The 23988-nt window shown below is 36.4% G+C and overlaps 1 protein-coding gene across 1 annotated transcript; it reads right to left on the reverse strand.

Moving 5' to 3' along the window:
• Positions 1-693: 693 nt before the first annotated feature.
• Positions 694-23811, reverse strand: LOC138737633 (meprin A subunit alpha-like). The gene is made up of 11 exons (XM_069888264.1): positions 23775-23811; positions 23606-23681; positions 22411-22528; positions 19323-19498; positions 18592-18813; positions 18344-18490; positions 14141-14356; positions 6326-6787; positions 3975-4148; positions 1975-2158; positions 694-868 (listed from the first exon to the last, which is right to left on the reverse strand). Exons 2-11 carry the CDS (start codon positions 23649-23651, stop codon positions 715-717), a joined length of 1899 nt encoding a protein of 632 aa, XP_069744365.1. The 5' UTR covers positions 23652-23681; positions 23775-23811; the 3' UTR covers positions 694-714.
• Positions 23812-23988: the final 177 nt, after the last annotated feature.

Raw genomic sequence — 23988 nt, forward strand, 5'->3', positions numbered from 1 at the left:
TCTGCTATTTTACACAAGTTGTCTTTTGTACCTTTTCTTTTTAATTGAATCGAAGAGGAGTCTGTGTGGCTGCTGGAGCTGCTGGAGGCGAGTCCAAGGACATTCAGTGACTCTGAAGGGTCTCTCCTTTGCTTCTCTTTCTCTCTTACCGTAAGGGGTGCCAGGCAACACTAATGGTCTGCTCAAGGAAGGCAGAAGGCAAGAATGTGTAATATTACATGCTGTATACTGTTAGATGACAGTAAAGGAGTCTTGAATCTTGAATCTTAATTGGCTTTCCTGTGATGTGACCTCTGTACTGTTTTCTTGAAACATTTCTCAGCTCACCTAAACTTAATTTTTTATGGTCCTGAACTCCATTAGTATCCCATCCATGTATGTAGAGTCTGGCTGGGATCTCTAACTCTGAGATGAGGTTCTGAATAAATTCACACAAACTCCATTGCTGCAAACAGGAATGATGATTTAAAAGCTTCAGACAAGAGTTTGATAACAAGTTGACCCACTATTGCCATCCATCTATTATATACTCTATTATATACTATAATGATGAAAATTAGTCATGTCTGATGTGATTAAACACAAATATATTCCAAACTTAGAATTGCCATTGAATACAAAAGTTACACTATCCCAGCAAATTCTTGCAAAGTATGAAAAGATTTGTATATTAGTGGAAAAGTCACTTTATGAACAGCTTGACACCCTAATGCTTTAATTTTGTCTTCTTACAAGCATGTTAATAATTGCAATAGTCAAGGCCAGTACACCTGCAGTGGCACCAATCATAACTCCAAAGAGAGTACCATGAACCTGCACTCTCTCACAACGATCACCAAAGTGTTGGTGTATCTGAGTCGATGCACACCTGAAAAGGAACCACATTGCAGAGTATTACATAGCATTAAAGCACAAACAAAGGCCATTAGTCCAACAGTTCAATTCTACTGCCTATCTCCTCCCTTCTGCCAGCATCCAAGCCATCAACACATCTCTTCCAAACCCTAGGTTTAACAATGAAAAATGTTCTCTACCACACCAATGGTGCAAGTCTGAGAATATGCTTCCAGATTATGACCAGCAGTTTTACCCAGTGACCCTGCTCTAGATGAGTCATTTTTGAGGTCACAATTAATTATTTTTGATCATACTAATGTTCATGTTCTGAATCCTATTTGAATTTGAAATCAGGAAAGGGTATCAGGCAACAGAGTGTGGAGGTAATTTGGGGCAGGAGGGCTATGCCACCAACATGAGTTATAATGTGTGAATGGCTGGGATATTTTCCCCTGGAGCAAAGTAGTCTGATGCGTGACCTTATAGAGGAGCATAGTTAGGATAGATAGTCAGAGCCTTCTTCTCAGGGTGGACGGATACCCCCCCCCCCCCCCACTTATCTAATACCAGAAGGAAATGATTTAAAGTGAGAGGAAAATATTTAAAGAGGAATTGAGGGGTAGGTTTTTTTTACACAAAAGGTGGTGGGTTCATTGAATGAGTGAGGAGAAATTAGAGGCAGGTACAATTACAACATTTAAAAGACATTTGGATAGGTACATGGATAGGAAAGGTTTTCGAGAGATATGGGCCAAGTGCAGGCAAATTGGATTAGCATAGATAGACATCTTGGCTGGCGTGGATGAGTTGGGCCAAAGGGCCTGTTTCCATGCTGTATAATTCTATAAATCTAATTTTTATTAAAATGGATCTGCATCCTATTTTCATGTGGTGAAGTACATTCAGATATAATTGAGACTGGCTTTCATCAAGAAACCATTTTCAATTCAAAAGTTGGCAGATCATTTCTAGGCAACAAGTCTTACAGTTTATGGTGCTCTTGTATAAAATGAGTCAGAGAAGTCAGATTTCAGAGTCCTTACTGAGTCAGGAAGTAATTATATTATACACCAGTCAGATGTTAACTACTTTCCAGCCTCAAAGTACCCGCAGTTAAGTTGAAGAAGCTTCACCTACCTGCACCTTGCTTTCCCATTCTCAATAACACATAATCCACCATTCAGACAATAGCCAGGGCTGCACTTCTCACTTTGTAGCTGATGATTTTCCAAGTATTCAGTCTGTTCAGCTGCTCGACGATGCCTTGCTGGAAGGCTGGGACGATGAACTGGCACTTCAGTATTGATCAGAGGAGTCAAATCTTTCAAAAAGAAAAAGATTTGTTGAGTTCAATGTTTGATTTGCACCTTTTGATAATTTTATCCCCTCCCTTATAGCTTCATTGCTTTCCTAAGTTAATCTCCTTGACGTTTGCTCCATTGGCCAACAGCCCCTCTTTTCATCTTTTACAAGTAACAGGTTAAACAGGAATCTGGCTATGGAAAGAAAAATGCATTAAAAATGTGGCTTCCATCACATCCAAGATTTATTATCACCATTATTATGCATACAAGACAATCTGGAGAATAATAAGGATTATAAACAGTGCCTAATCTATCCTACCCCATCCGGGGACAAGTTCAACAAACACGAGAATGTATGTGCCCCTCCATGATTTAGAGAGCAGCAACGTATCTAGCAGTCATTATTGTTGATGTGATCCCATGTGGCCCTGACTCAGAAACCACATCATGCTTGTAAGTTTGGCAAACAGCAATAGCTCCAGTTAACTCCAAATATAGTGCAAAATGATCGGGAAATGGTCGGTATCATACTTCATTTAGTAAAAAAGGATTTGAAATGCTTTATGCCAAAAAGTTGAATTTCTAGGGATAAGAGTTCATACATCAGTATTACATATAAAGGAATTCCTAAGATTATTCATTTAAATGTTAGTAATTTCAAAATCACCACTAAATTATTCTCTATTATACCGACAGCCTCATTGCGAGTCAATATTTATATTCCAGAACAAACAAGTCCCAGTGTCAAGCCATGCCATAGCACAAATCTCTTGCCAAATTTCTGATTTCCCTTCTAATTTATGTCTTTATCATTATGTGCTTCCACAGCTAAAACCACTCTTCATAATGAAATGGTGATGCCCAGGATGAAAAGCTGGCCGGTGCCCCTTGCCACTGGGGCAACTCTCCCAAAGTGCCTGGTAAAACTCTTTTATCTTTATTAGCATTAGATATATCTGTAAACTTGGGGGAGGGGGGTTAATTATGGTGGCGGCACAGTTAGTGTAACAGCTAGAGCAACGCTGTTATAATGCCAGCAATCAGGGTTTGAATTTAAATTTTGTAAGTTACGGGAATTACATAATTAAAGTGAACTTTACATAATTAAAGGCTGCAATACTGATTTTTTTCCCCCAAATTACTTTACATTTTGCACTGTCTTTTGACTTTTAAATAGTGTATTCTTAATACAGGTATTGGAAGATTGAGGCTCTGTCAACCAGAAAATTTGCATTTCTGGTATCTGCTATCCCCATAGGTGTCAGATAATGGGGATTTTACTATACATAAACATCAGCACATGTAAAGAAGTGATTGGAGGTGGACTCTCACACATACATTTTTCTCTCCAGGTTGTGACAGTAATTATTCATAATAGAGAACATTAATTGTTTAGCATTTTTTTTAACAAGACAAAATTAAAAGGAAAACTTACAATCGTTTCACACCATCACTGAGTTTTGCTGCCCAAGGCAATAGATGAGAGAACTGGTTGTGGAGGTCAGAGGGTCCAATCACAGTCTTTGAAATTTTACAGTCATTAGTTTTAATGAAACACACCCAGCAATAATATTTAGCTTAGAAATTTCTCATTTACCTGTTTATTTGAACTGGAAACCCTTGCTAAGAGTTTTCCTCATTACTTTGACTGTAATCACCATATTAAATGAGCACAGAATTTCTCTGTAAGAAGCTCTAAATACTTTTAAATTAAATGAGTAAAGTCCCACTCTTATTATTGTAACCACAAACAGAAATAAGCTTTTTAACCAGATTTGAACTTTGGGAAGGAATGTTAACCATCAAAGAAAGAGAAAATACAAGAAACATTACCATTGAACTCAACAAAAATAATGAGGTTGCCATCTTTTAAGAAACTTTTACGATGAAGTTGCTTATGTGATATGAATTTTGACCATCCCCATGATCTACTTCGGTAACAGTTGCAGTCTGGATCATAGAAACCAGTCAATGTAGGCTTGTCCCAAAAGAAGGTATCATTTCTTTCTGTAATGAAATTGATAAAGTTTCATACATAGTAAATCAGTTCTAAATAAAAAAATCAGGATGTAGAATCCTGTTTGTGGGAAATTTAAAGCAATTCCAGTCACACAATAGCATGCCAGTTTTCAATTTCACAAATAATCTGGGTTTTACATTATTATTTTTAAAAATCATTTGGTTAAACTTTGGAATTAAAAAGTGCTGATTTATTTGATTCTAAAACTATGGTTGCATTTGACCTTTGGATATTGCGCTTATAATAGTATATTGCAAATTTTTTTCATAGATTACTGAAGAGAAATAGAAAATGAAATTAATATATGTATTCTTATAAAATGTAAGATTAAGGATATTTTATTAGAATAATAGTTCAATACAATTCAATATTCTATCACAGCAACACCCAATTTACTTGATCTAAATGTGGGTCCCATATATCATCTCTGAATTCACCAGCTTGCTTTTCATGGCAAAATGTATAATTTTATTGTAATTACTTTATCAAAATTAGCACAGTTAGTGTTACAGTTAGCATAATCCAATTACAGAGCCAGTGACCTGGGTTAGAATCTGGTGTTGTCTGTAAGGAGTTTGTACATTCTCCCCATGTCTCTGTGGGTTTCCTCCGGGAGCTCCAGTTTATCTCACCCTTCGAAACGTACAGGGTTGTAGTGGTTTGCAGGTTAATCGATATATTTGGGCAACACTGGCTCATGGGCCAGAAGGGACAGTTAATGTGCAGTAGGTCTAAATTTAAATTCTCAAAATTAAAAAGTAGGTGATTTAGATAAAAGCAACTAAAAATATAGAAGTGTTTGAAAATATTGCAGATAAATAATTCAAAATAAAGGAATTTAACTTTCATTGTCATCCAATACCTTTGCCATTGATATCAATGCAGTCTCATATCCTGTGCTGGGTTAGAACTGGTGCGGGATCCAAGAGGAGTTTCAAAATGTAATGATAGGAGAATCCTAGCAACACTGTATTCCACTGCTAACTCCCAATGGAGGACAGCAGCAGGGTGAATGGACAGATTTGAGGTATGTGCATAAGACTAAGAGTTAATGAACTTTAAACAGCTTACCACCAGCAGTTTTATGCCCACCCATTGGTTCACTTCCTGAGCCATGAGAACCAATTATCAAATATCTCAATGGCCTTGAACCCAACTATCTAGTTCCTCTGGAATGTATTGATCTACTTTTCTGCCATGATACTCTGAATAGCATGCTCACTTTATGCTTATCTTATCACTTGGCCAACTCTTCTACATGAATGCACGCCAATCTCATCCTTGATTCTCTAGTAGTGTTCCTTCCTGATTCCCATGTTATCCAGGGCCTACGAGGATCTCTAATAGGCCTCTGTAACTCCACACCACACCTGATTCAGAATCATGATCAATAACCATTCAATTAAAAAAATGAAGACACGTGGCAATGTTTAAGCAATGATTTCAGAGACAGAAGGATGAATAAGAGACAACTAGATCAGAAGTCAGAAGAGTTAAAGATGTTCTTTTGAAAAGGGAATAGAATTCCCATAATTCAAGAGAAGAACAATAATGAAAACAAACATTGCAGGAGACGGTAAGACTATTTGATTAAATAAACACCGAATACACAAAGGCCCATTTGGGAAAGTAAAAGTAATTTTTACCCTAGTTAGCATTCTATGTGACTTCAGATCTACACCAAAGTGTTTGATTATTAATTATCTATTTTCCTGGGGATGATTACAGATAGGCAATAAACAGTGGCCTTGCACAATTTACAAACAAATAGATCAAAAGCAAAGATCATTGAGTATTCAATAGGTTGGTGGGAATAGGTAAAAAAGCTGGAGACAAGTACTAGGTAACAAGTACTCGATGAACATGGAGTACATATGATTCTGAAATAGGCAAACTAGTGAATGATGTCAAATTGGATAGGGTCTTTCTATATGAAACAAAAATATATTTTTGTCTTCAATTATTGTTGCCTGATTATTTTCACTCATGAAGCACAAAATTACTTTGATATTTTCTCACATGGATATGATTATGTGATATTTCATATTAACTGAGAAAAAGGAGAGACCTTTTGGTTAAATGTGCCTGTCTATTCTGCTGGGGTCCAAACAGAACTTTTATGATGCTTGCATTATAACAGAGATTTTGCATTTTATTTCCTCACCTGATATAACAAGACTTCCATTTGTAGTAAAGCTTTGAGTGGATGACATTCTAAGTTTCATATCAGGATCTTGATCCATTATTGTAACGATGGCCTGTCTGTTTCCAGCTGGCCATTCAAGAATACCATCATTTTCACCACTGCACAGGTGGAAAAAGAGTCCTGTGTAATTTTTATCATAGTAATTAGGATATAAAACTAAGCCATATTTATATCCTTCTGGGCTAGTGAAGCATGGACTGTTTATGGTCTCATTATATTTCATATCTTGAAGCTTGCTGGTGAAGTTCTTCACATGCCAGACACCATAGGGGCATTTGGTCTCAGTAAAAGTGATATCATCCAGGAAAATACCACCTGGAGAATTATTGGAGTTGCCAATTATTCCTTGGAAAACATAACGCAACTTGGCTGTCGCATGAAAAGTCACATGAGCGATGTTCCATGTATGGGTGCCATCAGCTAAAGAACAAATGGAAGATAACAAATTGAAACATCTTTTAACATTTCTCTGTTAGAATTACTTATCATAACTTGCTATTGAGGTTGAAAGTGTGGATGTTTTATACTGCTGAAAACTCAAAGAATTAAAGTAAATCAAGATGAAATGACATAAACAGTACATCAATCTGGAACTTAATAATGTCTTGACTCTTAAACATCAAAACAGAAAATATTATTTCTAACAAGTAGTTAAATATGCACACTATTAATTTTAATGTAATTATTTATTGAAAACACTTAAACATTTTGTGTTAGAATAGATAGTGAGGTGGAGGAGGATAAAGGTCATGCAAGGACTGCATGTAGAGAGAGAAATCAAAGGTTTGTACATGATAGAAATGTTCCTGGGTGCATTTATTTCAATGCAATGAGTATTGTTGGAATAATTCCAGAGTTCTGTTGTTTCAGACATGATAGAAGGGGAGGGGGGATGAAAGGAGTGGCATTGGTAGTCAGTGTAAATATCACAGTTCGTCTACAGAGGCCATATGGATGGAGCTGAGGAACAGGAAAGACCGTATTATAGACCGCCCAAAAGTCAGAGAGAATTGCAGGAGCAAATCTGTAGAGAGATAGCAGACTAATGTAAGACACAGAAAGTTCTCAGTTTTATGCAGATGTGTTGATCCACTATGTGATAAGTGTAACATTTTTGAAGCTTCACTGATTCATATGTTTTGGGAGTGCCTCAATTTAGGAACATTTTGGGAAATATATTTTACAAACTTTATCAATGATTTTTAAGATCAAAAGAGAATCATGCCCTTTAATTGCTTTGTAGGGTTTTCTTGTGAACCTAATATACCTCTGTCTGCAACCCAAGAGAAACTTATAGCTTTTAGCATGTTGATAGCCAGACAAGCAATTCTAATGAAATGGAAAGATGACTCTTCACCTACTCATGCACAGTGGTTACAGATTTAATATATTTAAGTTTGGAGAAAATTTGATACAACATTAAAGATAGAAAGTTTCAATTTGACAAGACATGGGGCCAATTCATAGATTATAATCACGATTGGAAGATTTAAGAAATCTTGATGCTCCGGAGACTCTTTGTTTAGTGTCTGAAGGTCGCTATTCGATCCATATCTTTAGAATTTTTTACAAAGTAACCTTAACTAAGGAAGGGGGATAGATTAGATTAGTTTTAGGGTTTTGTTTTCTTTTTTTGTAGTTTAATTTGTTAAATATGGGTTTAAATATTGTTGTCAATAATCATATCATAAATAAGACAGAATTTACCCTTTATTTAGATCAAGGAATTGTTTAATTCAGTCTTACTTATTTTCTATCCAGAACTATTTTGGAATATATTAGGGCAAAGAGATAAATTGTTAATTGCTATATTGATAGGATTTAATGTTTTAAAGAAATATTGTTACATAAATAAATATGGATAGGTTTTCTATTTACATTTATATTTAATTTGTGTTATGTAAATGATATGGCCTGTTGTTTATTATATTAGAAGACTTTCTATATAGGATTTTTATGTTAAACTCAATAAAAATATTTTAAAAAGAAAAAGAAACAGAAAGTTGTGATAATAGGAGATTTTAACTTTGCACATATTGACTGGGACTCACATACTGTAAAAGGGCTGGATGGCTTGTGTTATATGCATTCAGGAAAGTTTTATAAATCAATATAGAAGTACCAATGAGAGAGGATGCATTACTTAATCTCTTATTAGGAAACCAGATAGGTCAGGTGACAGAAATATGTGTGGGTGAACATTTTGTCATTAGTTTCAAGATAATTATGGATAAGGATAGGTTGGTCCTTGAGCTGCAATTCTAAATTGGAGAAAGGCTAATTTTGTGGAAATGAGAAAGGATTAAGGAAGAGTGGATTGGGATAAATTGTTTTCTGCCAAGGATGCAGAAGGCCTTCAAAGGTGAAAGTTTGAGAGTGCAGAGTTTGCATCTTCATGTCAGGATTAAAGGCAAAGTTAACAGGCATAGGGAACTTTGGTTTTCAAGGGATATTAGCAATCTGGTTAAGAAGAAGAGAGAGATGTATAGCAGCTACAGGCAACAAGGAGAAAATTAGATACTAGAGGTACTAGAAGAGTACAGAAAAAGTAAGAAAAGAAGGAAATCAGGAAGGCAAAAGAAGACATGAAGTTGCTTTGGCAGATAATGTGAAGCTAAGCCCAAAGGGTTTCTACAAGTACTTTAAGAGTAAAAGGATAGTAAGGGGCAAAATTGATCCCCTAGAAGATCAGAGTGGTTGTCTATGTGTGGAGCCAAACAAAATGGAGGGGATCTTAAACAGTTTTTTGCATCAGTATTTACTCAGGAAACTGGCTTAGTGCAAAAAGAAGAAAGGGAAACAAGCAGTAGTGGCATGGAAAATATAGAGATAAAGAAGGAGGAGGTGTTTGCTGTCTTACAGCAAATAAAGGTAGATAAATCCCTTGGGCCAGACCTGACATTCCCTCAGACTTTGAATGAGACTAATGTAGAAATTGCAGGGGCCCTGGCAGAAATATATGAAATGTCCTTAGCCACAAGTGAGGTGCCAGAGGATTGAAGGGTAGCTTGTGCTGTTCTGTTGTTTAAATAAGGCTCCAAAAGTAAACAAGGAAATTACATGTTGGTTCACCTGATATCAGTATTGGGTCAATTATTGGAGGGTAAGATAGGATATACAGACAAGGGGTGATTATGGATAGTCAGCAAGGCTTTGTGCATGGTAGGTCATGTTTAATGAATCTTATAGAATTTTTTTGAGGAGATTATGAAGAAAGTAGATGAAGGAAAGTCTGTGTATCTTGTCTATATGGAATTTAGTAGAACCTTTGACAAGATTCCACATGGGAGGTTAATTTATAAGGTTAAGACACTAGGGATCCATGGAGAGGTCATAAAATGGATTTGAAATTGGCTGAATAGGAGAAGACAGAGAGTGGTAGTGGATGATTGCTTCTCAGTCCGGAGGCCTGTGATGAGTAGTATGCCTCAGGGATTGGGGCTGGGACCATTGTTGTTTGTTGTCTATATCAATGGTCTGGATGATAATGTAGGAAATTGGATCACCAAGTTTGCTGATAACACTAAGAGTTGAGGGTTGTGGACAGCGAGGAAGGCTTTCAAAGCTTACAGAGGGATTTGGACCAACTGGAAATATGGGCCAGAAAATGGCAGATGGAATTAATCCTGATGAGTGTGATATGCTGCATTTGGAAGGACAAACCAAGGTAGGACATACTCAGTAAATGGTAGGGCACCAAGGAGTGCAGAGGAACAAATTCATCTGGGAATACCGAAACATCATTCCATGAAAGTGACATCACCTGTAGACAGGGTTGGAAAGAAAGCTTTTGGCATCTTGGCCTTCATAAATCAAAGTATTAAGTACAGGAGTTGGAATGTTATGGTAAGGTTGTATAAGGCATTGATGAGGCCAAAATTTGAGTATTGTGTGCAGTTCTGGCCGCCAAACTGCAGGAAGGATATCAGTAAAATTGAAAGAGTGCAGAGAAGATTTACTAGGATGTTGCCAGGTCTTCAGAAGTTAAGTTACAGGGAAAGATTAAACAGGCTGGGACTTTATTCCTTAAAACATAGAAGAATGAGGGGAGTATGATAATTTACAAAATTCTGAGGAGAGTCGACAGAGTTCTTTCCACTTAGATTGGGGAATATAAATATGAGAGCTCATAGATTTCAGATGAAAGGGGAAATGTTTAGAGGGAACATTAGAGGGAAATTCTTCACTCAAGAGTGGTGGGAGTGTGGAATGAGCTACCATCTGATGTGGTGAATACCAGCTCAATCCTTAACTGTTTTCTGCTTTTCAATCTGTCTTGTAACCATACTGTGTGAGAGGGAGTACATATCCTGTAGCAACTGATTGAAGACTTGTTTGTTTCGGGTTATAAAAGCTTGTTCTCTTCCTGATACAGGGCAGAGTCTCTGTTGTGGACTCTCCAAGGTTAACCTTCTCAATAAACTCTTCTGAAATGATCTCCTGGGCTGTGTTTTCTATTTAAATAATTATAGAGTCCCGAAGAAATCGGCAACAAGGGTTTTGGAATGGATGCATGTCAGTGAAACTACTAGAGGAATGATGTTTCATAAAATAGAAGGGCAGAATGGCCTGATTTCTGTGCTGAAGTTTTTTATGGTTTCTATTTAAGTTAGCAATTTTACTTCTATTCCGTTCATTGATGGGTTCCATCATTATATTCGAAAACTTCAACTTTAACTCCTCTCATTCTCCAAATAATAGGAGTTAGCATGGGAACCTATATATGTTCTAGTTTTGTGGAATATTCTATCATCTAATAATTCTCAAGTCCCTCATTAATCTCTTCTCCCAGTACAGAAATTGGACTAATTTCCTGCTCTCACCCTGACTTGCAGTTATATCTATTTTCTGGCCCAAATCGTTACACAGTCCAAATCAGAATCTTCCTTTCCCTTTCTCAGCATTGCCTTCTCCATTTTAGGGATAGATTAGCATTCAACATTCATTAAAAGACAACAGTCTCCCAGCTGCCTTGGCCATACTTCCTCTCATCACAGTTCCTACAAGGACCACACTATTTGTTTTACCCCAGCTGCTCATCTTTTTCACATCTGTCCAGAAGAATGAGAGGGGATCGTGTAAAAATGAATAAAATTATGAAAGGGATCTAATAAGAGACAGGATAGTTGACTGCACTGGTAGATGCGACTGGAACTATGGGGCATAGCCTCAAGAATCAGGGAAGTAGATTTAAGACAGAGGAGGAACTGCTTTTCGCAGACAGCAGTGTGGAATTCTCTGCCCAAGAATTAACCTGTTGCATAATAGAGGAAATAAGAGTTATGAAGAAAAGGCAGGCAGTTGCACTGAGTCCAAGGCCAGATCATCCATGGTCATATTGAATGCTGGAGCAGACACAATGGGTCAGATGGGCTACTCCTGTTCCTATTTCTTATGTTCTTTTGTCCCAACTATATCCTTTACATACCATTGCTTCTTATAGTGATGGAGCGCTAGAGATACACCTGACTACTAGAGTGAGTCAGAGACTAGTTTGTTGCAGCTTAGGGGGAATTCAAGATGGATGCCTCTACATGGTCATGAGTTCTATAGCTAATAAAGTAGAGTTGTTTTAAAAGAACCCAAGTTTCTTTATTACAATAAAAGAAACATCACATGTACCAGGAGCGAGAATCAGTCGATATCATCAGAGAAATGGAAAGTGTGAAAAATCCTGATACTGTAAATTGGACTGAAAATTTTGACTATGAGTGGAGGTTGTTAAAACCAAATTCATGCTGTACTTGCAAGCCATTGGACTCAGTATCAAACCTGATGCATGGAGGATTCCACTGCTACTTACCATGGTGGGACCTCAAGCACTAGAGGTTTTCCATACATTTATTTTTGCCAAGGCAGAAGACGAGGGCAAGTTCGATAAGGTTATCAAGATGTTTAGTGATCAGTGTTCACCAAAGAAAAATGAAACTTTCGAGAAATACCTGTTTCATTCACATATCAGCCATACCAGAATATCAGAGCTGAGCTGAGTGTTGTCATTTGGCTTCTACTCAGACAGAGCAGAATGATCATAGGTGCTCTATGGTTAGTAAGGGATTCCATAAGGTGGCATGTGAGTGGAAAAAAATAGGTTGAGAACCACTGGACTAGAGACTTTCTACTCTACTCCTCCTTCCTTTGGACAGACTCTTACATAATGGTTTTGTTTGCATTCTGGCTATCCTTAGTCCTTTTCCAAATTCACACTTTATCCATTGGACAAAAACTTGTATGCTTATTCACTCTCACAACCTCTCGTCAGCTGACTGATTTTTCGTCAAGCCATTGATATATTAAACAAGATTAACCAAAATTCATGTGGGGTCCTCTCATATTGACAAAGGAATGTTAGTGAAATTAGACACACATTTTCCATCAGTCTTCAAAAATGAAAGGAAAACCTCACAGAAATATGCTTAATGTTTGGGCTAGATTAAAAAAGAGAGGTGAAAGTAAATAATTCATGAGTAAAAAATTATTATTGTTGGACTCAATGGACACAAAGAAAAATAGTGAATGGTTAGTTTCTTGATATTGATGCTGAGAATGGTGATTGTGGGGAATGCTGCTGTTGTTCCAGCTATACACATACATATAATAAGGCTTCAACAGGACATAGAAAGGTTGACAGAATTTTTAAGTTGGGTCAGATGGAAGAGGTTGAGGAAAAGTACGAGTTTCAAATAATTAAGCAGAAAAAAAATAGAAAGGCAGGGTGTTTTTCAATGGTGAGAGATTGAAAGATTTTGCTGTTAAGAGAGATCTGGGTATCGATATGTAGAAAATGTACAGGTGCAATGAACAATTAGGAAGGCAAATAGCATGTGAACCTTTATTGGAAACAACAGCAGTCTTTCTGCAATTATGTGGGGCTCTGGTGAGAATGCATTTGGAATTATGTACAGTTCACATAAAGATTCACTAGTATCAGGCTTGGTAATATGATGAGGGATTAAGACAGCCAATATTTCGAATGATCACATTTTGAAGTATAGGCCTTAACAGGGTAGATGTGGGGTAGATAATTCCCCTAGCTGGGATATGTGGTAATGTCATGCCCTTAAAATAAACAGAGGGTGGTCAAGGCAGACTTTAGAAGAATTTTCTTCACACAGGTGTACGAAATATGCAGTCCGGTCCCTGATTATACAAAAACAGAGGTTGATAGATTTGTCAGTGTTCAGGAATCAGGGGTATGGGGATAATGCAGCAAAATGATGTTGCAATAATTGATGAGCCATAACCTTTTGAAAGGTGAAACAGTCATGAGGGTCTGAATACCCTAATCCTGATTTCCCTTCTTATTATCAAGGACTAAGGGATACACATACGATCATTTATGAAATGTAATTTATAATTCACTATGGAAATATTTCAAGTCATTGACATTTTCTTAAAAATAGATGATATCTGTACAGTTTTGAATCATACTTTTCACATAGGTCATCATCCCAATGCTGAAAAAAAAACATACAAGAAATTGTAGCATTGATTTGACTTTGCCAATGTCCTCAAATTATAATATTTAAATCCTCTCTTCAGCGTCTGCATGGTTAATTGTAAGATTCTTATTATCTCACTCAATGAAATAATCTAAGATCATAGATTGGCCATCAAATCAGGGATATTTGATATTATTGGACATGCTGCATCCAAAAATGATTTCCAACATTCATTCTTAACATATATATTCATCCTATTGAGATCTTTAATATTGTTGGGGCAAAATATCAAAGCATGTACCATGTTCTTTACAACCTCAAATGTTCATACCTTGTAATGTCTCAATTTTAACTAGTTTTCGAACAGCACCAGTTCCATCATCCATTTTCATCCATACAACGAGCTTATCCAAAGGACTCCCTGTCATTTTATAGAAGAACTGAAGACACTGCTCGACTTTTTTGGGGTAAAGTATCCTGGACTCCAAAATAGCAGTTTCATCTTTTGTGCCATTCTCAGTGTCAAAGTACATGAAGTATCCAGCATCTAAAATGTAAATAATTTGTTAGCAACTGAAGGAAGGGGAATTATTTTTAAATGTAAAAAAAGAAAAAAGTTGATTTACTGTTTTACCACAGCATGACAAGTTAAGATGTAGGAATTGCCAGTAAGGAAAAAAGAGTGAAATGCAAAAGTTTGCAGATGCTGTGATTATAGTAAAAACACAGAAATTCTAAGGAGAACTCAGGAGGTCTCACAGTGTCCATGGGAGGTAAAGATATATTACTGATGCTTTGGCCTGAGCCCTTCCTTAAGGTACATCAGTATTAAAAGACTGTTGAAAAGGGAAGAATGGGAAGGGGGAGGAGAACAGACCAACATACAAAAGATGTTAATTGAATATGATAAGAGGACAGAAAAGAGGAAAGGAAAGAGTTGATTGAAGGAGGGGGATTGTTTTTGGGTCTATGAAAGGAGACAGAAAGAAAAGAGGAGAGAGAGAGAGAGAGAGAGAGAGAGAGAGAGAGAGAGATAAAGGAAATGAATCATAGGGGAAGATGAGGTGGGGGAGCTAGTGGAAACCAGAGAAGTCGATGTGAAAGCCATCCAGTTGGAGTGTGCCCAGACAGAATATGAGGTATTATTCCTCCAGTTTTCAGGTGGTCTCAGTCTGGCAGTGCTTGAGACCACAGACAAACATTGTCATGTGCTCCCATTGTGGTCTCTTACATCGGAGAGACTGAATTCAGACTGGGAGATAACTTCGTTGAGCACCTTGGCTCTGTCTGCTGCAATAGTGGGGATCTCCCAGTGGCCAACATCATTATCCAGACTGAGACCACTTGCAAATTGCAGCAACAACACTCATATTATGTCTCAGCACCCTCCAACCGCATAGCATTCACATTAACTTCTCCGCTTTCCGATAGACCCCCAACCCATCTTTGCCTATCTCTCCTTTCCTCTACCTCTCTCTCTCTCCTTTTCCCTCTGCCTCCTTTCACAGAGCCAAAAACAACCATCCCCCTTCCCATCAATTCTCATCTTTCCTCTCTCCTGTCCCCTTATCATATCCAATTAACAACTTTTGTTTGTTGGTCTATCTCCTCCCCCTGCTATTCTTTTCAATGGTCCTTTAATACAGATCCCCATCTGTTTTTACTCAAACCTTGTAAGAGAGCTCCAGCTGAACAATTGGCAATATATCTTTACCTCCTAAGGACGCTGCAAACCCTGTTGAGTTCCTCCAGCATTTCTGTGCTTTTATTGTGAGGAGAAAGGGCCATTTAGATATGTCAAATCACACATTTCAGGTTGAAACATACTTCAAATCAAATTCTTAATCTGCAATTAAACAAATAATTGATTTGCATTTAATTTGAAGACAATGCTCTTTTGATAGAACAACAATTCATCTGTATAAGTTACAGATGTTTATATAATGGAGTATAACAATGCAGTAGACATCTTTCAGCAATTGCTTGACCATTTAAGGATGTTGATGTTACAGAATTGCTGAAATACTGTAAGTATCTGATATAATAGTTATATATTAGTTCCATTGCTGGCTTGTGCATGAGTATGTCACTATGACAAGATCTTTTTGCTTTCATCAGGAATTAAATGGATTCCCTTTGGAGACGCCCTATCTATTCTCCAATTTTAAATGGACTAGTCATGTAATTGCCTATCAGTATCAGTAGTTACTTCTCTAGCCTTTGACATTTGTAGGGTTTCCTTACAGGAAGGTAGGTAAACAGGTTTAAATGATCATTTTTCTACATTTAAATAGCCTCCTTTTGATCAATCCTTTTGATTGCTTCACTGCAATGTTGAGCTTTCCATAAATCTCAATTTGCTGATTGGGTTTTTTCAGCTGTTGTGTCCATGGATGGTATCTACTGCTGGAAATCTCAACAGCAATGATCTCAATCAGTCCATCAGGACTTCATCAGGCTGTCCTGATCTTAGATCTGGATTGTCGTGGGCTCAAAACCCTGCTACTCCAGAGACCATCTTTAGTGACCTAACCTCATAGCCAGTCAATATCAGTTATCCAATATTCAGCTACATGAATAAATCAGAGCCACAGAACATTGAGCCACATCAAAGCAGGCAATCTTGGTTGCAGGTTAACTTTAGTCACAGTATAGATAGTCATTGCTGTCTCTGAGTTAGAAATGGCCAATGAGGACACAAACTGCTGTGCGATACATCAAAACTTGACAACTTTCATTACAAATCAAAACATTTTCTCCTAAGCAGGAAATCAACCAAAGTTAGCAGATGAACTAAAAGGGGTGGGGGGGTGGGGGGGGGGGGGGGTGGTGCAGTAATTGATTATCAAGTTTAATTGCTACTTAAATTCAGAAATAACCTGTTCCATTCATTTTCTAGGACTAGCCTCATGCAAGACAAAACGCACACAAAGTCACCTGGAATAAATTCTGTGCTCCAAAGACCATGCAACTGGAAATCTCAGAAACTTGCCAGTCAGCATCAGATTTGCCCCAGTATTTCCCATAGGGTTGACTATATAGGCTCAAAGACATGCTTGTAAAATGGATTGAAGAGACTATTTTTTAATTTGTGCAAGATTGGAAAAGAATATCACTGTTCAAGCAGAGTTAAACCAATATCCATTCTTTAGAAAAAATAATTAAAGATCCTGTCTTTTCCTATAGGGGGTTCAGAGCTTGGGAGAACTCTAACCAAATTAAACGCTGACACATCTTCACAATGTTCAAGGATTCTTCAAATGTTTTGAACTAACATTAGTGAACAAAGTCTTTTAATAAGTAAACTACATTTTTTAATCTCAGCACTCTTTGGACGCACTTAGATAATAACATGAAAATATGTCACCATTTTAGAACTGCTAGAGAGTTTATTGTACCACAAAACAATTATACAGTTTTTTATTGCATCCTTTTTATTTGGATATAATGTTTAATCATCCAGACACTGGATTTTCACCATTCACAACTCTTATCTGAAGATTAGATGTTATTTGATACCTGGCAAGAGAAATTGATATTATTCTTTTTTTTACTGTGGACTGAATCACATTAAAGGTTAATGTGCATCAACTCCCTATTTAACATATATTGACTGGAACGTCCTACATGCCAGAGACTTAGATGGGGTAGAGTTTGTTAAATGCTTCCAGGAGAGTTAAAACAACAAGTACATAGCTAACCTGGAAGGGAACATACTAGACCTTATATTTTGTTCATAATTCTTTCATTCGTTGTTTACATTTCTCCCTTATGTATACTTACCTAAGTACAGTGTACAGTTACCGTTAAGAGGAAATTCTGCCTTGTCTGCAGGAAAAAGAATCTTGTATGTGATGTCCTGTATGTACTTTGACAATAAATCTGAACTTTGGACTTTGAATTTTGAACTTGATTGGCCCAAGGGCCAAACCAGGTGATATGAGTTTCACTGGTGAAATATTTTGGGTGTAGTGATCACTCTTCCTTAAGTTTCAAGACAGTTATTGCCAAGGATAAACTTGGGCCTTGTAGAAAGAACTAAATTGTGGGGAGGTAAAATTATGACATATTTAAACAGGAGTTAGGGGGAGCAAACGGAGCAGCTGCTTTTGGGAAAGTAACCAATTCACAGGTAGGAGATGTTTAAGGACCAACTAATTGGCATGATCCTGTGCAAAGGATGGAGAGGGACGGCAAGGTGAGAGAATCTTGGATGACAAGAGATGAACTTAGTCAAAAAGAGAAAGGAGGCATATGTAAGGAATCAGGAAGCTATTCCCTCGATGAATATAAAGATTGCAGGAAAGAGCTCAAGAAGGTATTAGGAAGGCCAAAGGGAACGATGAAATGTCCTTGGTGAGCAGGATTAAGGGATTAATTAGTCACATGCGTGTAATTAGATGGTACAGGCTTGAGAAGCAGAGGACCTTTTACCGTGCTGTATCTCTAAATTAAATTAAAAATCTGAATGATAGATTAGGTAATTGATATGCTGACAATGGTAAACTGAAAACATTTGGGGGTACACACATACCTCTGCATTTGCCATTTACAGTATGATCCTCATTTCCAGGACTGCTCTGCACATGAATCCAATCAGCATCTTCTTCTTCTCCCTGGATCATGCCGCAGATATTAATGAACTCAAATGCACACTGGTCCAAAAGTGTCAGAGTGGAAGCTGAGGAAAGGGTTCATATGAAAATCAATTTAATTAATCAATGCTGAACTCTTTGAAGAGCATTAATTACTTCAAGTGGCAACAATTAAAATGGAACTTACTGCAATTATACATCCGATTTAACCTCAGCAAATCAATGGCACTGAAGTCCAATCGCTGTCCAATGATTTCATCAAAAGCTGGTATCTTTGTAGTGATGGTTGGAAAACTAACATTTTTGTTGAAGGAGAATGGTGCATAATGCATCACAGATTCATAATCATATGGAGTATTCAGGTCAGTAATATAGTTATCATCATATACCACAAAATTGTGCTCCATACCTAAATAAAAGTATGACAGTTGAGAGTCAGCTGTAGTGAGGGGCAATTTATGTTTAAAATTAGATTCAATCTTAAATTTCCTTCATTAGAATACTGTACAATTATGTTGGAACTATAGCTCAGACATAATACTAATAATGATGAAATCCCATTTTTCTCCGACTGGCATTAAAGGATCAGTTTAAAAATAATTATACTATCTTGTGGTTAGATGACATAGAAGATATCCATTTTGTCCATTCCTTCTTTTTTTATTTCCCTAAACATTTGAAATGATTACTCATCAATTGCTCTTTGATTCTTTTTGTCATTATACATCACTAAGAGGCTGCCACTGGCAGGAGCTAATTAATCTACCTGCAAGTCTGGGATGTGAGAGGAAATCCACATCCTCACAGAGAAAGAGTGCAGCATCCGAGGACAGGATCAACCCCAGATCTCTTGATCTATAGTCAACATACGCTCAACCAATGCAATATGTCTGCGAGATTCCTGAATTGAAATCTTACCTGGAATAATTTCATTCCACCAAATGTTAACATAATCATCGCGGTCTGTTCTTGATTGCTCATGGTAGAATCCAAGGGCATGCAAAAGTTCATGCTCAACAATAGCTTTTGAGTCACACCGTTCACCAATGGACAGTTCTTGGCCACTGTGTTGGTCACCAACAAAAGACCAGCACCTTTTCAATTAAGACCAAATTTAGAAGATTATATATTAGGAGAAAAATAGGTAGTTTAGAATCTAGATGGTACTTCTGAAATCTTTGAAGTAATGTGTATAATATTCCTATAAGGTGCCATGAGAAATGCCACAAACTCAGCCGTGGCCTTCATTTATGTTTCTTTTATGATCTTAAAAAAGAATAACCCATTAACAATTGTCTCCCAGGGTCATTTCTTCCCCTGAACCAAAATACACTAACAGTGATTTAAACAAGTCATTTAAAAGTACCTTGTTAATTCCTTTGAACTGTTTCAACAATTCTCGTTTCTACACTGCCTATAGCATAGATTCTGAAAGTAGGGCGTATGCTCCACCGGTGGGGCGTGGGGCTTAAGAATATTTTAATAGGGAATATGAATATTTGGAGAAATAATTAAAAAGTTGGTTTGAAAAAATGAAGTTGTTATGTTGGTGTGAAAAATGTACTGTCTGTGTGGTAACTTCCAAGTAAAATCACTTTGTTCTTTTTATTTTCATAATGTGTTTTTGCTCTTCCGATGTTTCTCTGTTGTTTTTCTTATTTTAACTATTGATATTCTTGATTAACAATATAATTATATTTTTTCTGACCAGTTTTATTATCATCCATGTCAAATGATCTCATTGGCGATGAGGATTTAAAATGATCTCAACAATCATGTCTCCGTCCATACCCCTTTACTTTTTCAGTTCAGTAGTGAGTGAGACCTGTACTGTGTGCACCAGTGTATTGATAGGAGGGCAGTCTTCCCCAAGTGCCAGTCTGAGGGGGATGCCAAAATCAGAAAATAGAGACCCCAGAAAGTGAAGCATGAGGCTAGCACAATTTTGATGCAATCTCTGTGAGAAAAAATGTCAAAAACTGCGCTAGTGTTTTTTTTTCCACATTTTTTTTAGGGTCAGTATTCTTCCTTTGATTTAATCATTACTTTTATTACATTTTTCAAATCTAAGACAAAATAAAATATTGATTAATCTGTTTAAGGGAGCTCGCACTGTTGTATATTCAAAATGAGCAGACAAAGCAAGCAATAAGTTCTTCAATATTCAGTGGAGTTCTTGAAGTTTGAGTTTATTCCTGGTGTACACGATGAATGTGTACCTTTTTGCCTATTATGCCAACAGACTTTAACAAATGAATCAATGAAAGCAGGTGGTCTTGAAGTTCATTTGAGGGTAAAACCTCCTAACTATGTCAATTTGAAATTGGAATATTTTAAATCACTGAAAGAGAAATTTGAAAATAGATTAAAAATCACTTCATTATTCGCTGCGCTACCTACAGCCCTGAATTGTACCCTTGAAATTTCCCCGCTGATAGCAAAACATGGAAAGAATCATATGATTGGGGAGGAACTGATTAAACCCACAGTATCATTGTTTCTCAAAACAGTTCTGCAAAAGGATGTCTGAGCAATGTCCATTGAGTCATAGTACTGTTTGCATCAGAATAAATGACATGGGTCAAGATGTTGAAAAACAGCTTATTGAGAAGTTGAAATCATGAAAGTTCTCAATACAACTGGATGAATCGACTGTACATGACAGTGAGGCTTTGTATTGGCATACGTGAGATAGATTGATCAGGAAGAGTTTCAAGAAGAAATGTTTTTTTGTGTATCATTGGAAACAACCACCATTGTAGTTGATATCTACAGCAAGCTCAAAAATTATTTGGATGAAAATGAAATGCCAAAAGAAAACATGGTGCTGCAGATGGTGCACCTGTGGTTTTAAATTAATGAAGGATGAAAATCCAAACATGTTGGTTGTGCATTGTGTTATCCACCAAGGAAACTTAGTTGCCAAGAAAGTTTCCCCTGATACTGTATTCTGTGTATCAACGCCAGCGAAGCTAATGCTAAATGTGAACGTCTGTTTAAGTAACTTTGTTTTGCTAAAAATTCAGAACAAGTGAGATTATTGCTTCCCACTAAAGTAAGGTGGTTGTCAAAGGGAAACTGCTTCAAAATGTGTATGGAACTGTGAAAGGAACCATGATGCGGCTATCTAATGAGATCAAAAAAAAATACCCAAATTTAACTACTATAGCAAGGGAACTATTGATACATTTTCCATTGTATTATTTGGTAGAATGTGGCTTCAGGGCTGTTAATGATTTGCTACAAGCTAAGGAAGACATGAGAATGATAACTAGGAAAGAGAGAAAGCAAGTATGTTTTCAGTGATGGATGGGTGGATGGATGATGGACAAATGGAATATCTGTGATAGTGTGAGACCAAATTACTTAATGTGCCATTTAAGTTGCTGATTATGCCCATGTCTTTATGAAATGTATTGTGCATAGTACAAAGAGAATATTTCTCAAGGAATATTTGTAATTATTTTTTAAAATTTAGACATACAACACGGTAACAGGCAATTTCAGCCCATGAGTCCATGCCGCCCAATTTATACTCCATGAACCTACATCCCCGGTACGTTTTGAATGATGGGTGGAATCCGGAACCCCCGGAGAAAACCCACGCAAACACAGGAAAAATGTACAAACTCATTAGAGTACAAACAGACTTCACGGGATTCAAACCCCGGTCCAGTCCCAATCATTGGTGCTGTAAAGGCATTGTGCTAACTGCTATGCCAACCATCTGCCCAATGTGGATTTAGAATTCAGAGTGGCAGTCAATAAGAAGTGGGTTGATAGTAGGTTATGTAATGTTATGGAGATTGGAGCTGTCACACTCACAGAGTTACTGCAAGCGAGAAAAAATTCTTGGCTCCCTTCCCAAACACAAAGACCAGATTCCCATCTGCAGTTAAAGAGCACACTAAATAATTTGGTAAGTGGAGATTTTATGTTTGTTTATCAATTACATTAATGATTTCTCCTTTTATAAAATCATAAAGTTGTGTGATTTTCTACATACCCATCTAACTTTTGAAAAGACAGAAATGTTTCTTCTCCTTCATATGGTTTAAAGTCAATGCATGATTTCAAGCGATATTGCTCAAATGCAAGCAAGATAACACCCTTGGCATTTAGTTCTGAAAAGAAAAATTGAAATTATTTATACAGCAAACCAACATTAATTACAATTCCCAAATGAAAAAAAATTATAAATCTTTTAGTTTGTATTAGATAAACATACATAAAATGTACATGAGATGTTTAGTGTTTTAAAAGTGCACTCTATATACTATATATTATATATAAAGAGAATAAATATATTGACCACTCCCTCTAAAAGTGGCACATGAAGCACTGATCTGTTTTAATCTCATTATTTAATTTCAGGCTAATAAATGGAATAATGAACCTAAATGATAGTCTATGAGGCTAAGATGTAATTTAGTAGTCATCTTCTATTCCAGGTCCAAATCAAATATTCTGTTTTAAATTTTACATTAAACAACAATATTGAATAAATATGTTAACAGACTAAGTATCAATCTCTTTATTTTTGTATGAATGAACATCTCGCTCAAAACAGAAAAAGGCACACATCTTCAATGCAGCAAATGCTGATTTTTTAAAAACCTTGCTTAAATTTCCAATGTGGCTATTCATGTTCACTTATTTTGGTCTAACTTTACTTACTAAATGATAGATAACAAATTATGAGTTTGAAAAAATACAAGCAGATGGGGGTTTTGCTTTTATACTGTTTTGGAACATGAAGCTGACTTTAGTCTAGAGTTATCTAACATTGGGCTTAATATTTATTACAGAATGTCACATCAAAACTAATTGCAATAAATGAAGTTAAGAGAACTAAATGATTGACCACGAGGCTGATACGTGCTCCAGTGGTCACCTTCTATACTTGACTCAATGTTATTCTGCTTTTACATTAAACAACAATGAATAAATATGTTATTAGGCCCTAAAGTGAAAAGCTATACAGCTGTGAAATGCCCATTTCACTTTTGAATTCTAGTAGCTTGTCCTAAATAAAATTGTTAATGTCAACATTTCAAAGTGTCATGTTTTGAAGCATTATACAAACATGCAATAACAAGATAATGATGATACATTGTTAACAATGGATTCTTTAATCAGTATATTAATCACAGTGTTTGAATACCTTCAGATTATTTATAAATTTATAAATAAAATGTTACCAAGGGAATCATTCAAAATATATGGAATAGGAAATGTCCATCTCATTGTTGGATCTTTAAGAGCATTTCGTTTTTTCTGAAACAAAGTGAGGAATTAGTAAGACATGAAAGATGAAAACATGGTACTATATCTTAATATATTATGAGTCAATTTGATTAACTTACTTACAGGCAATACAATGTCTCCTTGAAACAAAAACCTTTGCGAAGCTATGAGAAAGGTAATCGGAGAAATCCATTATAAGATATATGCATGGTGATTAAAGAAGTAATGAAATAAATAATTTACAATAATCCCAAGAAATTTAACTGGAGATATATAGTCATTTTTAAAAGACATAACTAGAAAGATGCTAGAGAATGCATTCGTTAAGATTACTTTT

The sequence above is a fragment of the Narcine bancroftii genome, chromosome 6 (assembly GCF_036971445.1).
Source record: "Narcine bancroftii isolate sNarBan1 chromosome 6, sNarBan1.hap1, whole genome shotgun sequence".
Lineage (NCBI taxonomy): Eukaryota > Metazoa > Chordata > Chondrichthyes > Torpediniformes > Narcinidae > Narcine > Narcine bancroftii.

Excerpts from the sequence above, each read along its gene's own strand:
- LOC138737633 (XM_069888264.1), bottom strand. The coding sequence starts at position 23,651 with ATGAGATGGACATTTCCTATTCCATATATTTTGAATGATTCCCTTG. Across the intron at positions 18,491-18,591 it reads AAATCGGATGTATAATTGCA|CTTCCACTCTGACACTTTTG; the intron begins GTAAGTTCCATT and ends CCCTTTCCTCAG. Across the intron at positions 14,357-18,343 it reads TGTAAATGGCAAATGCAGAG|ATGCTGGATACTTCATGTAC; the intron begins GTATGTGTGTAC and ends TTTACATTTTAG.